This window comes from Balaenoptera borealis (assembly GCF_965194805.1).
Source record: "Balaenoptera borealis genome assembly, chromosome: 13".
NCBI lineage: Eukaryota > Metazoa > Chordata > Mammalia > Artiodactyla > Balaenopteridae > Balaenoptera > Balaenoptera borealis.
Genome location: NC_138870.1, coordinates 45730367 through 45743661, shown reverse-complemented (window position 1 = coordinate 45743661; position 13295 = coordinate 45730367). Strand labels below are relative to the sequence as shown.

The 13295-nt window shown below is 57.5% G+C and overlaps 2 protein-coding genes and 2 long non-coding RNA genes across 8 annotated transcripts in view; 2 read left to right on the top strand and 2 right to left on the bottom strand.

The window, feature by feature from the left end:
• LOC309609477 (homeobox protein Hox-C4) overlaps nucleotides 1-13295 on the bottom strand; it is a 64526-nt gene that overhangs the window by 47553 nt on the left and 3678 nt on the right. The window contains exon 1 of one of the 4 annotated variants that reach the window (XM_082351054.1): nucleotides 12717-12803. The exons of 2 other annotated variants lie outside the window; for them this stretch is intronic. The gene's annotated coding sequence lies outside the window, so the exon portion shown is untranslated. Of the gene's footprint in view, nucleotides 1-12716; nucleotides 12804-13295 lie in introns of those variants that run through there. One more of the 4 variants, XM_082351063.1, reaches the window with a different exon arrangement.
• LOC309609529 lies at nucleotides 133-4611 on the top strand. The gene is made up of 2 exons (XR_014233467.1): nucleotides 133-1545; nucleotides 1745-4611. It is a non-coding gene; the product is annotated as an uncharacterized lncRNA (long non-coding RNA).
• Nucleotides 4687-7999, bottom strand: HOXC9 (homeobox C9). Its single transcript, XM_082351108.1, has 2 exons — nucleotides 6976-7999; nucleotides 4687-5233 (listed from the first exon to the last, which is right to left on the bottom strand). Exons 1-2 carry the CDS (start codon nucleotides 7511-7513, stop codon nucleotides 4989-4991), a joined length of 783 nt encoding a protein of 260 aa, XP_082207234.1. The 5' UTR covers nucleotides 7514-7999; the 3' UTR covers nucleotides 4687-4988.
• Nucleotides 7866-12849, top strand: LOC309609525. Of its 2 annotated transcripts, none has more exons than XR_014233450.1 (3): nucleotides 7866-8003; nucleotides 8437-10325; nucleotides 12733-12849. It is a non-coding gene; the product is annotated as an uncharacterized lncRNA (long non-coding RNA). The 2 variants fall into 2 exon arrangements; XR_014233451.1 differs by having other exon boundaries at nucleotides 8437-11903; nucleotides 12733-12814.

Sequence of the window (13295 nt, the reverse complement as noted above, 5' to 3'; positions counted from 1 at the left end):
GAAAAACATCAAATGCATGCTCACTCAGCTATCACGCATGCCGGGAAGCACCCCTGTCACCTCACAGACACTGTGCACACACATGCACATCCAGGCACATATGAAAATAAGACCTGATAAACACACATGCATCTTTAGCTCTTTGCATCATGAAAAAAATTGCTACCTATTTTCCTTCCACATCCTGGGGTTTCAGGGTTGGATGAGGAAGGAGGCGGTTAGAAAACCAGATCTTTTTCTTCCCCATCCAGAGCCCAGCTCTGGGGATGGAGGAAGAAATGAAAGTGCAGGGGAGGATGGTGTAGAGAGAATGAGCTTCCCCCTTTTGTATCTAAATAATTGCTGAGGAAATGGCCACTCTCAGCCAAATTCCCAAAGGAGAGTCACTGGTGGCCCAGCAAGAGACGCTTCCAGGATCCCCTGAATTTGGAAGAACCTACCCCCATCTGACTTAGGGACCGCCCAAACTCTGTGACACCCAGAACTCTGGCCCTGGAGCAGCAGGAGGGGAGGGTCAGCGGAGGGCCGTGCCAGGGCTGCAGGCCTCCCCAGGGTCCAGGGCAGTAGAGGGCATGACAGAGGTGTCCTCCACTACCAGAGCACGCTGCAGCCTTGGTTCTGGCCCTGCCTTTTCTGAGCCTGTTCTGTGGCTACTGAGCTGAACGAGACAGACTCTGGGCTCCCAGCTTCTAGGTCACTGGGGACTGTCGTAAATACTTTCTCTTCCCCTCCTGGAAAGAGGAGGCTGGGCAGGCCGGATCCGCTCTGGGGCCTGCGCCTTATCTTTTAGGGGCTGGGGGGATATCTCGACACTTTATGGTCCAGCGAAAACCCTGCCACAGAGCTATTCTTCCGGGCCTTTGTGTCTTGGAATGCGACTGTCCCGAGTGTGCTGCCAGCACCGTCTGCTCCGAGAGCCCACCAGTCCCGAAATCCCGGGTTGGACTTGGTTTCCCCTTTCGGGGTGGAGGGGGGGGGGGCGTCCCTCGCCTTTTCTTTCTTTCGTTCATTTGATTGTTTTTTTTCTTTTACACGTATCTGGTTGATTTCGCTCCGGGAGCCTGGAAATAAAGAAACCGCAAGCAGCCATCCTTGCTGGGGCGTCTCTGTCCCTCGCCCCGAGGCCTGCACCGCCCTACTAGGTACCACGGATTTATGTTCGTTTGTCCGGGTCATTCTGCCTTTTCGTGATAATTACGCGCTGCCTGCTTCGTGCTTATCTCCTCCGCAAAGCGATTATTTTCGGCGCCCGCCCTCCTGAGATTCCCAAGTCTGCTGCCAGAGCGAGGGCCCATCTACCGCCGCCACTCGCGATTTATTTACACCTCACAGGTGAGAGGATTGATTTGCTCAGAGCCAGAGGGGCCGGGCTGGGCCGGGGCGCCGGGCCTTCTCGTTGCTGCTCCTCGGGGCCGGGCCTCAAACGTCAGTGCGGCCAGGCCGGCCGGGGGCACCGCCGCCGCCTCTAACATTGAGCAACAGCGCCACCTCGCGTCCACTTGCTCCAATGCAGTCCGGCCGGGAAAAAGCCAACAGCTAGAGCAAGCAGGTCCCCAGGCTTGACCCAAAGGTGGGAGGTGGGAGGAGGGAGGAAGGAGTTTCCAAATGGGTGCGCGTGAGAGGGGTCCCCGGAAGGGATTTCCCTCCGGACCGCTGCTCTTTTGTTTTCTAAATTCTCGAAATAAACCTTGTCAAAGGTTTCACACTATTTTCTCTTTCTGTCACCCTCCCTTCCCGCATTAAGAGACACTGTGCAATGGAACTGCCGCGATGTCACCCGCGTTCAGGCTCATTTCTGGCCTCGGAACACCTCCGCGCACGCAGATGTACGCCCCGAAGCTCCCGCGACCGCCTGCCCGCGGCGCGCACCCTAAACTCCTCGCTCCTCTTACCCTGCCGCTGGCTCCGCACCGCCTATCCCGCTGCCGCCTGCAGGACTTTGGGGTGGGATTCTGACTTCTCCCGGCTCTTTGCCCCCTGGTTTGTAGCCCATCCCTCTCTCTCACGCGCGCGCTCTCTCCACCTCTCCCTCCCAGCCAGTGAGGTCCTGTTCTCCGTGGACCATAGACAAAACATTCCTATAATCCGATTTCAAAGGAAAGAGTGTCCACCTTATTTAAACCATAAAACAAGCCCAGACGTCTAGCCAGCTCCGCGCTGCTGTTTTGTTCGGCCCCATTCAGAATCCAGCGCAGGGAGACAAACAGCGCCATAAAAGAGGCATTTCGGGGCCGCGGAAATGTACCTATCCTCTGCCTTCCCAAGTGGAACAACCTTTAGGGTTTTGTGATTCTGACAAAGGAGCAGAGGAGAGGTGGGAGGAGAAGATTAGGGCAGGGGGGGCGTTTGCAAGCCCCTCTTTCCTCCCCAGCTTTCGTTTCTTTCCCCAGATGTGTGTTGTGTTGTTGTGGTTTGAGCTCACAAATGACAATAAATAAAAATAGAATCCAATCCTGACCTGCAGGCTGGAGGCTGAGCTGGTACTGAACAGTGGGCTGGACCGGGTGGGCCTGCTCTGGATCCCACGCTCTGGTCAGGGCCCTCCTTCCTGCCCGGAGCAAGGCCGGCTCAGGCGGGCCGCAGGAAGCAGGCCGCGCTGACGGACGGACGAGGGGAGGCGACAGGGCCTTGGAGCAGGGGCGGGGTGGAGGCCCGGAAACGCCGCCGAGCTCGGGCCGGAGAGAAGCCTGAGTCCCGGCGGTCAGGACCGAGGGAGACGGGTGCCTTGTCCTCCGCCCGGTGCGGAACTGAGGCCAGGGTCCCGGAACACCAAAATGGCCCAAGGGAGGAGCGAGGAGGCGAGAAAAGAGAGAAAACTACAGGCAAAGCACCTTTCAAAAGGACTGAGAAAACAATCGCTTCTGGAATTTGGGGAGGTCTCTTCTTAAGCGGGGAAGACGAGAGGAAATATTATCAAAACAAAATGTTCACCTCTTCCCACCTTCTTCCAGCCCCCGAAATTGGAGAATTTAGTAGAAGGAGGGGGTAGGAGATTCAAATGATGGGGAAGGGGCTGGTCCCTACAAGTGCCTCACCAGTCCTGTAAGGTGATGCCATGGAGGGAGCTGCACAGGGACTGGGGTCCCCAATTATTTTCTTCTACGGTGGTATTCCCCAAGTATTCAGAGCAACACTCTGCGCCCTCCCCAGAATGGGCAGCCCGAGATATTAAAGGGCTATATTTCAAGCAGTCTGAGTTTAATAGTTTCCAGATTGGGGGATTTCCGAGAATGGGGGCGCCGGGCCGAGTCATACCCGGCAGTTTGAGTCTGCTTCTGATTAGCAGATGAAAACTGCCGGTTCTGGGGAAGGCGCTCTGGGGTGCTATGCAGGCAACCAGCCCCATTGGGCTGTTACACACACATCCCCACATCCTTGCCCCTTGGGTCCCACAGCCACCAGAGAACCCTCCACTCCTGGCTAATCCCTGACCAGCTTCCTTGGGCCCTAGCTGCGCCATCTCCCAGAAATGCTGCAGCCGCTCAGCATAACCCCGTCACCCCCAGATCAACATTCAAACTAAGCACCAGAGAGAGAGATTGATTAGAAAAGAGAGAACTAGGAGGTGGAGAGAGAGAGAGGAGCTGAGAATACATTGAGAAGTAGAAACTAAATCTAATTCTGATTCTGGTTTTGCCATCCTTCTCCTTCCTCCCTCTCTCCCTTCCTTCCTTTTCTTTCGTTCCCTCTTTTTCTCTTTCCTCCCTCCCTTGCCCCCCCCTTCCTTCTTTCCTTCCTTCCTCCTTTTCTTCTCTCCCTACTCTCTCTCTGCATCTTCCTTCTTTTACTCTCAATGCCCAGTGCCTGTCCAGCTCCCTGAGGTCTGCTGGGCCTTCCTCCTCACCATTCACCACACACCTTCCCTAGCACTGCCCGCACCACCCCCCCAAGCCATCCCTCGAAGCACCGATGCAGCCGGGCAAGAATCCAGCCCGGGCCCTCACCCAGCACCCAACTTTCATCTTTACCTATCTCTTCCCTCGGATCTCATGTACTCGTAAATTATTACAATTAATTACAGCCAGGGAAAACCATTCATGCCGTGCCCCCACCCCCAGGGACTCCATCGAGCTACCAGGAGACTCACAGGCAGCCAGCCTGGGCAGGCACAAGCTGGACCCGGGCCTCGGCAGCCTCCACTGCACCCCGGCAGCCCTCAGCCCCATCGCACCCTGCCTGGAGAAGCGGCGGGGACTTGCCCTTCCGAAGCAGAGGGAGCCCCTTGCCTGGCTCCCGCCTCCCCCAAAGGATCTAAGCACTTGCTTCCTCCACGCCAGAAGCCTGGGAGCCACAGGGAGGAGAAATAACGAGAACTGGATACGGTTGGGTTTCTGGTTTTTTAAGTGACTTCGATATATTAACACAGAGCTGTTCTACCATAACAAACAGAAGCACGTTACAGGACGGACTCTGGGGATGAGGAGACACTGCTATGTACACGCCAGAGGCGCTGGCCTGAGCCGCTGGACCCAGCCTGCGGCATGGTCCCTGGCCGTCGCCCCTCAGCTCCTGGGCTGGGAAGCATTCTTGTCTATACGTATGTGTCTTTTTTTTTGTACAAAATCTGCACGCAGAGCACCCCAGGCCTGGGGAAGGATGGCCCGGACCAAATACAACACAGGAGAAAAAAAAAATAGAAATATAGCGATTCAAGTACTGGCTTCTCTGAAGAAAGGAGAAAAAAAATCACATTTGTGTGTGTCATTTATTTCAGTTGCGCTGGGAGAAGAGAACGCGGTTTCTCTCCCGGCCTCCTCCTCCTTGCTGGGTAGAACTAACTAAAACACCAATTTCTCAACACTGAACCCTCCCAAATCGCAAGAGTTTTCCTTCTCCCCTTCCCTTTTTTTTCTTTTTAAGCCGATTGGCTTTTCTCTATCTTGCTCTTTCCTTTTCTTTTTCGTGCTGTCTCCCGCCTGGGTTGGGGTATTTTTGTGGGTTTTTTGTTTTTCCCTTGGCTGTGCCGAGGCAGCAGGCTGGGGCAGGGTTTAGGATTGCTCCTTGTCGGTTTTCTCTTTATTCATCTTTTTCATCTTCATTCTCCGGTTCTGAAACCAGATTTTGACCTGCCGCTCGGTGAGGTTGAGAACCCGGGCCACCTCGTACCGACGGTCCCTGGTTAAATACATATTGAAGAGAAACTCCTTCTCCAGTTCCAGCGTCTGGTACTTGGTATAGGGGCAGCGCTTCTTCCTTGTGGAGCGGGCGTGAATCCAGTTGGCCACGGGGTTGCCTGGAGGGCCAAACACAGGCAGGGGTCAGTGGAGCCCCCTTCCAGTTCAGGACGCCTGCCACCCCACCCCCAGCCTCAGCCAGGCTCCCCAAACCCAATAATTGAACCTGAATTTGGCCACGTTTTGCTTGAGGAATTTCCCCCCTTACTCCTTTTGCGTTCTCCCCCCTCCTCATCTTCCCCCTCTTCGGTTTCCAGCACCTAAAACGATAGGAAATCGAAGCTATCAAAGCCTCTACAGTCTGGTCCTCAGCTTCAAGAGTAGTAATTCGAGAATATCTCCATAAAAAGTCCAAATTCCCAACCGTTTCATAGGCCCATAAACACTTCTCTCTCTTGTTTTTTATTTTTATAGCGAGGTCTCTCTCCTCCCCACTTCCCTCCTCCTCTGCCCCCTCCCATCCTCCCAGCCCACGACCAAGTCCTGAAATTTCAGCAGTTCTGCTTCCTGACCCTGAGAGTCCCCAAGCCCCTCACTACCCTCTCCGGCGCCCCATCTCCGCTCTCTCAGAATTCAACCCTGATGAGGCGAATTCTCAGAGTGATGCTGGGATGGGAAAAGCCTTTCTCCTCTCCCCAGGGAGCTGCTGGCCTTGGGGACAGGCTCCCCTATATCTCAGCTTCCCTGTTTGGCTTCCAGTGCCCCCTCCTCCTGCCAGCCCCAGGACAGGCTCTGCAGGAGCCAAGCCTCCAATTTCAGGTTTATGGGAGTAGCTGAGGGCAAGGAGGGAAGCCTTCAGAGGGGTATAATTAGGCCCTGGCCCCTTATGGGGCTTCAGGAAAGGATTTCCTGCAACCCCCTCCTGGGACTCCCCCAGACACTTCCTCACACCCAGGGGCTGCACCCCTTACCCTGCTGTTTCCCCTTCTTTCCTCTTTCTCTGGACCTGCAGCTCTCACCTGTCCCCCCACCCCACCTCACCCCACCTCACCTCACCTACCCCTGCCTTTCTTTGCAATACTTAGAAGGCTCCTGTTTCCCTGATTGGAGTGTGTGTGTGTGTGTGTGTGTGTGTGTGTGTGTTGTGTGTGTACAATTCTCTAATCTGGGGAGATACCGCTTCCCGCTCCCCACTCCTCATCCCTGACCCCCATTCCCACCCCTCTCTCCTGCAGACGCTCAGAAGAGGGCTCTCAAGTTTAAGGAGACTGGGACCCCACTTCTCTCCCCCAACTCTGGAAGTCCTGATCTCTCCAAGTTCCCAGGCTGGGAAAGCCCCCAGACCCCTCACCCAGGGTTCCTGGGGGAGAAGCCCATGGACCCTCTGTTTTATGAATCTCTAGTGGGATGAGGACCCCTACACTGCCTGGGAGGTAGGGGGTGGCTTTTCTCCTTGGGGTTATTTCCTCTCTGCCCCCAGTGTCCTCCCCATCTCTCCCCCATCCCACCCCAAACCATAAAATGAACCTTGCCCCCACCCCATCCCCTGGCCCTGTCTGCATTTCTTTGAAAGTAGCGACTGAGCCAAAAAGCCTGGGCCGGGGGTGTGAGGGCGGGGGTCTCATCAAAGCCAGCTCCTGGGAGAGGAGCCCCCATCAGCCTTCTCCCAACCTGGCTCCCTGGGCCCCCTTCTCAGACCTTCCTGCCCCTGAAAGCTCCCCAAGGTAATTCGCTTTTATTGAGTCCTCACCCCCTCTCCCGCGCTCCCTGCGCCGCTCGGAGGGGCTGTAATCCGGCTCCCCCCGCCCGGCCTCCCCTCCCCTCCCGCTCGGGTTGTAAAGGAAAATTGCTCCCAACTTACTGGGGTCCAGGTCGGCCTTCTCCTCTTTGTGCTTGCTGCCGGCGAGGGCGTCCGCCTCGGGCGAGGGCAGGGTCTGCGGGGCGCGGTCGCGCAGTTCCCCGGGCGAGCCGTACATGTAGTCCGGGTAGCTGCGGCCGTCGCCCGGGCCGCAGTCGGCGCGGCGCCCGGGGTAGGCGTCCGGCTTGAGGGCGTAGTGACGGCCCCCGGCCGGGAAGCTGGGAAAGGAGACGGCGCCGGACAGCGGCTCGAGCCAAGTCCGCATGTAGCGCGTGTCGGCGCCGAGGTGGGGCTGGGGGCCGTACGGGTGGTAGACCACGGACGACTGCGAGGGCACGGGCGCCCACGACGTGCTGAACACGGCCGGCTTGGGCGCGAAGCTACAGGACGGAAAATCGCTACAGTCCGGCACCAAACCGCTGGGTCTGGCGGCGGCGGGGTGAGCCCCCGTGGCCGGAAACCTGGACGCTAGGAGGTCTTCATTGTCGTGAGAGATGAGCGAGTCCACGTAATAGTTACTGATGGGCCCCGTCGCCGACATCGTAACAGGGTTTTACATACATAAGATTATTGTATGAACTGTATATGTACTTTTTATCTGCTCACAGAACAATCAAGGCAGGTAATTATTTTTCCAGCCTTTTCCCCGCAGCTCATTGGCTCCCCGGCCCCCACGTGATCGTATTTACCCAAAAATACGGCGCGGATCAATGCGCAGGGGCTTTTTTTCCTGGCTTTTTTTTTTTTTTTTAACCTTCTCCCACCCCCTTCTCTCTGCTGATCCCCGCGACCTGCGTTTTCCTGGGGGTTCGCAACTCTGGACCCAAGGACCCGGCCACCCCCTCAGGACAACTCGCATCTCAGCAGAGAAGCCCCTGGCTCGTGTCCACTCCTAAGCAGATGGCCTCCGCCCCCACCCCCGGGAGGATTTCTTAATGGTGTGCAAGTGCCACTCCCCGAAGCCAGGGTTTCCGGACCCCCGGGGCCGAGCTGGGCGCGGGAGCCCCGCAGGGGCGGAGAGGCCGGCCGAGGTAGGTGGAGGAACTATTTCTTGACGTAATCCGTCTCTGTCGGCCCCGACGCTCCCGCAGTCTCTGCGCGAGCCTAGATCAGCGATTGTCAGTTCCGAACGTGGCTTTTAAAAATACGTTTTTAAACAGTGTGTATGTATGTATTTCTTTCAGGAGCAGCAGCAGCGAGGGAGGGAGAGTGGGAGGGGACTGGGGAAGCTGGGGTGGAGGGAGGGAAGGAGGGGAAGGGGAGCGTCCTTCTGCCACTGGCCAACTCAGCCCCCCAAATTTGGGGCAAGGGAAGCTTGGGGAAGGTGGTCTGCGGGTGGGAGGGGTAGGACCTCGGGACCTCGTACACCTTTGTCACCAGAAGTCCTCTCTTGGCTTTGGCACAGATATGCAAACGCCTTTATTTTAAATTTATTGTCTGTATCTATTTATCTTTCTTTGCCAGCCTGAAGAAGTGGAGGAGAGACCTACACAACTTCAGTGGGGTGTCCCCATCCCGTCTTCCTGCTCGCCCTCCTTTGCCCCCAACTCCATCTCTGAGACATCCTGCCCTCCCCCGCCCCCCAAAAAGAAGTCACTCCAGGGCTCTGTCTGCAGAGAGCCAGGGTGAGAGCGGGCAAGGCAAGAGAGCGACCTCGGTCGTGGGCAAGTAGCTTGTTTTTACGTCCTTCAATAAAAATTTTATGAGGATCATTTGATTGTTCATAAATGTGTCTTTCATTAAATAAAATTGTAGGCTGTTTTTGGAACGGGAAAAAAGCTACAGAGGAATGGGAGAAAGCAATTTCTTTGGAGTCAGACACAGGAATTCTGGAGGGGTAGTGTGATTGTAGGGAAGATCACACAACTTGGATTCCCCCCCCCCGAAATAAGTTGGCCGCTACCCTCCTCCTTGAATCTGGGGTTCATTGCCCAGCCCTCTGCTTTCCATCACACTGTCCCATGGTGGTTTAGCAAAAGTGGGCTTTAGGCAAGCAGGAAATTCTCAATGTGGGTGCAAGAGAGGGGGCAGGGAAGTTGGCTGGGGGCGGGGGAGAAGAGCAGGTGATGTCCCCAGAGACAGATGCACCCTATGCAGGGCAGAGTGAGTTTGAAGGAGGGGTACAATTTCAGGGTCAGCAGGAAAGAGTCCAGTTTGCGCTAGGGGAAATAGGCAGGAGCTGAGGCTAAGACACAGGCTCTGAGGCAGCAGGGAAGGACGAGTTTTCCCAGATCTGAGACGCCTGCCCTTCTTTCCCCTCGTGTTCCCAGGAAGGGACCAAATGCCAGGGGTTGGGGGCAGAGGCTGCTTCCCCCCCACCCCACATCTCTGTCGACCTGTCTCCTCTGGGGAGGAGAAGGGCTAGAGATAGGTGTCCCAGAGAGTGTAATATGTGTGTTTGGGGTGGGGGGAAGTTGAGGGGGAAGGATAGATCTGCAGCCCGAAGCACTGACCCCAGCCTGCCAGGCCCCCTCCCCAGTCCCTACTCCCCCCACACACACCCCCAACCCCGGTTCTGTCCTTTTCGGTCCAGCAGGGCTGGGATTTTGACGCATGGTGGGGGCGTGACGTGAGAAGTACCGGGCTGGGGAGAGACGACCCGGGACCTCAGCCTCTTTACCCTCGGCTCTGATTATCTTCTCCTGCCCCGGACTGGACTGGTCTGGGAAATCCAAATTACACCAAGAAACAGCATACCTCTTTGGCCTTGATGGAGTTGGTTTAGCTGTCAATCAAAAATTCTCCCTCACTAGTTCAAGGAAAAGACAGGAGATTCCCGTTCCCCTGCCTAGGCTTCCTCCAAATCCCCAGCGCCATCAGCACCTCCCCCAGCCCAGGTGGCTGGGGACCCTGCCTGGCTCTTGGGTGACTGCTGGCAATGCTGAGCAGAGCTGTGTAGCCTTCAGAGGGCCTGGGGCCAGACTGCGACCAAGAGGACATCAGAGGACAGAGCCTGAGACAGACTGAGCCCGAGACGGCCTGAGACAACAAGGCGGAAGCACGGCACCAGGCCCATAGAGAGGAAGGGAGAAAGGAAGGAGGGAAGGAAAAAAGAAAACGGATTAGGATAAAAGAAAGAAAGAGGGGAGAATTACAGAAAAGAGGGGAGGCAGGATGAAAAGAGGGGGAGAGCAGGGAAAGGAAGGCATGCAGAGAGCGAGCCGGAGGAAGGGCGGTGACAGGAAGGCAGGACCGGGCAGGGCGCGGGCTGGCCGAGCAGCCGTGGCATTGTGCAGCCCGCTGGCTGGCCGGGCCTTTGCCGCGGGACCAGCTCCGGGCGCTGCGGCCACTTCTGTCTGGACACAAAGGAGGAAGAGGCCTCCTCTCCTGCCTCTCCCGGGCGACCTGCTGAGGTGGGTACACCAGGCCTCTGGGATATAGAACCCTAACTCGGCCCAGGCAGCCGCCCAGGCAGCTGGGAGCTGAGCCACGGTCTCGTCAAGGAGCAAAGAAGACATGAGGAAGGAGAAGGTTTCACACCCGCTCCTTCTTTGCATCTTCGCCAGGGAACAGAGCCCATCTGTCCCAACCTCAGTCTTCTTAGAAGAAAGATGCCCCTACAGCCCCTCTCCTGTGAGCCTCTACTATTTGGGAGAGCCCCCCAGACATACTGGCTGTAAACAGATGTCCCTTTCTCTGCTACCCACTTCGGTCACCGCTTTCTTTTCAACTCTTGAGCAGCCTGCCCACCCAGCAGAGGCAGCAGCAGTGGGGCAGCCTGGATCACCAGGCCCACGCTCTCCGCTGCCGTCAAGTTCCCTGTCAGACTGAGGGGAGATTGTTGCGCCTTCATTTCGGAGAGTGAACTCAGACCCTCCTCACTCAGGCACAGACACAGCTGTGGATCAGGAAGCAGGCCTCGCCCACAGCCCCCTCCCCACCAACGCCCCATTTTGCCTAGGCCTTGCTGAGAGAGGCAGCCAGGTGGAGGGGGGCTGGAAGAGGCTGGGAGTCCCTGAGTTCACCAGGCCACCAGGCCGAGGTCCCTCAGGTTCCACAACTGCATGTGGGTAGTACCCCTCTTCTCTGCATTTGGAGATGGGGTGGCAGGTCAGGGCTCTGAAGCAGACCTTCAGGCTCCCCCCAAATCCAGGCCTGTAGGTGTCGGGGCACAAAGGATGTGGGAGAACCAAGAAGGAGGGGTTTGTCTTCCCAGGTTCAGTTATGCCTGCTGAATCTCCTGCCCGGTTCCCAGCCTCCCTCTCACCCCCACCACTCCCTTCAATTCTCCTCATCACCGATGGGGAACCCAAGGGACTGGAGGCCACTGGGAGTCCCTGTTGGGGACGGGCAGGGGGACTCCAGCTTTAGCTAGCAGCTGTGCATCGACTCTAGTTCTTAGAGCTCTATTCTGACCCCAAAAGACGGCACTGGGCACAGGAGAGGCCCCGCAGGGGGAGGAGCACCCTTACTGCATCACCTCAGACCTGGACAGCTGGGACCACAATCAAGCTAGCACCACCGTGGGAAGCACAGACAGACAGAAAGACAGGCAGTTTATACTCATCCCCTCCCCTTGCCCTGCATCTCCCTTTTAGTGATTTAAATTCCCTCCGGTTCAATCCACACCGCCAAGTTCGGATTAAATTTAAAACAGGCTTTTTCCCAGTCCCCCAGCGGGTCATCCCCACGCCCGCAGGCAGGGCGCCCGCTCCCGGCTCGTCAGCGCGGAGGAGGCTGTGTGTACTCCATTTGCTTTCATTTTCCTTCTCCCCCTGAAATGGGCTCAGTTCACCTCTCCGCTGCCCTCTCCTCCTCCCCGCCCCCTCCTTGGTTCCCCTCTACTTTCCCCCCTTTTCTCTCCTGATCCCTCTTTGTTGGGAAAAACACACCCACACACACAACTCCTCCTAGCTCAGGCCTGCGCTGGAAGCAGAAACTGAAATCTCCTGGCCTGCCGCGAGGAGACCAGCGTCCTGCACCCACCCCAGGTGGGTACCCGCGATCCCTACACACTAGGAGTCCAGCCGCTAAACCCAGCAGGAGTGCAACCCCCAGGGGCTGTGAACGTGGCCCTCTCAACGCCACGGCCTACATTCCCACCGGCCCCTGCCCAGCCGCCCCACAGCGAACGGGGCTATTTCCGGCTCCCCCAACCCGGTCCGGTTTCCCCGCCTGTGGAGTGGCTGGAGGGGGAGCGGCCCCAGAGCTAGGGGTGCTCTGCGCTTGGAGCCCCCATGGCCTTGGGCGCCTGGTTACCCGATCTTTGTGTGATGTGTGTGTCGCAAGGAAATTTGCAGTGACTTTGGAGCCCAGACTGAGGAAGCCGAGGTGGCGAAAGGAGAGACAATAAGGGTCCGAAGTACAATTAAGGGGCCAGAGCCGCTAGGCTCTCCCCCGCCTTCCCTGCCAGACTAGGAGCTGTCTGGCCTCAAACCTCAGGGCAAGCCGCGAACCTGGAGCCGGAAACTCAGCCCATGGTGGAGGGAACCAGAGGATCCGGCAGCCAGAAAGCAGGAGGAAAGCTCCCTCCAACTTGGGCGCGCACCAACCAGGTCCGCTGAGTTGCAGAGAATCCAGTGAATGAAAGTGTACGTTCCGACGAATTTGCCCGATTTTTTCCAGCCTTTGGAAGGACTGCCTAGGGTTTGGAACGTCTCAGACGGACGGACAGACAGACAGGCAGGCAAACCGCATCTCCGGAGGCAGACAGACTCACAACATGAGTGTGAGCCTGAAATCAAATACAGGTTCAACATTCCCCAGGCCTCTGTGCCGGGCCGGATGAGCGCCGATCTCCCTACCTTCTCTCCCCTCCAGGGCGTTGGGCAGAGACCCGGAAGACTCGGTCCCTCTGGCTTGGTCCAATCCCGCCTCGGGAAGCGCCTTCGTTACCTGCTCCTCGGCTCCCCACGGCCACAGATGCAGGGAAGCCGCCTCCGCCGGGGGAGGGAAGCCCCGGCCACCGCAGCCGCCGCTGCCCGCCCTCCTTCCCTCCCTCCCTCTTCCTCGCCCTCCCTCCCTCTCTCCCTCCCTCGCGCGCTGCCGCTCGCGGGGCCCTCCCGCGGGCAACCTGTTCTGGACCAAATCCAGGTATCTCCGAAAGAGACAAAAAAGAAAGGACCTCTTACGTGGAAAAGAAAGAAAGAAAGACCTTTAACTGCATTTATTTTTCACGCTCTGACCCTTGGTGGGCCTCAGTTCAGACGCCCTGGGCCCGGCCCTGCAGCTGCAGAGGTGTGCGGTGCCTGCCGCCTCGCCCACGCTGGCCGCCGTGCTCCGAGGCCCAAACACCAAACAGACCTCAAGGTCCTTACTACAGACTCAACCTCCGGTTGCCCGCCTCGCCGCTGGCCTCTCCCCGGGAGCCCGCTCCGCTCCGT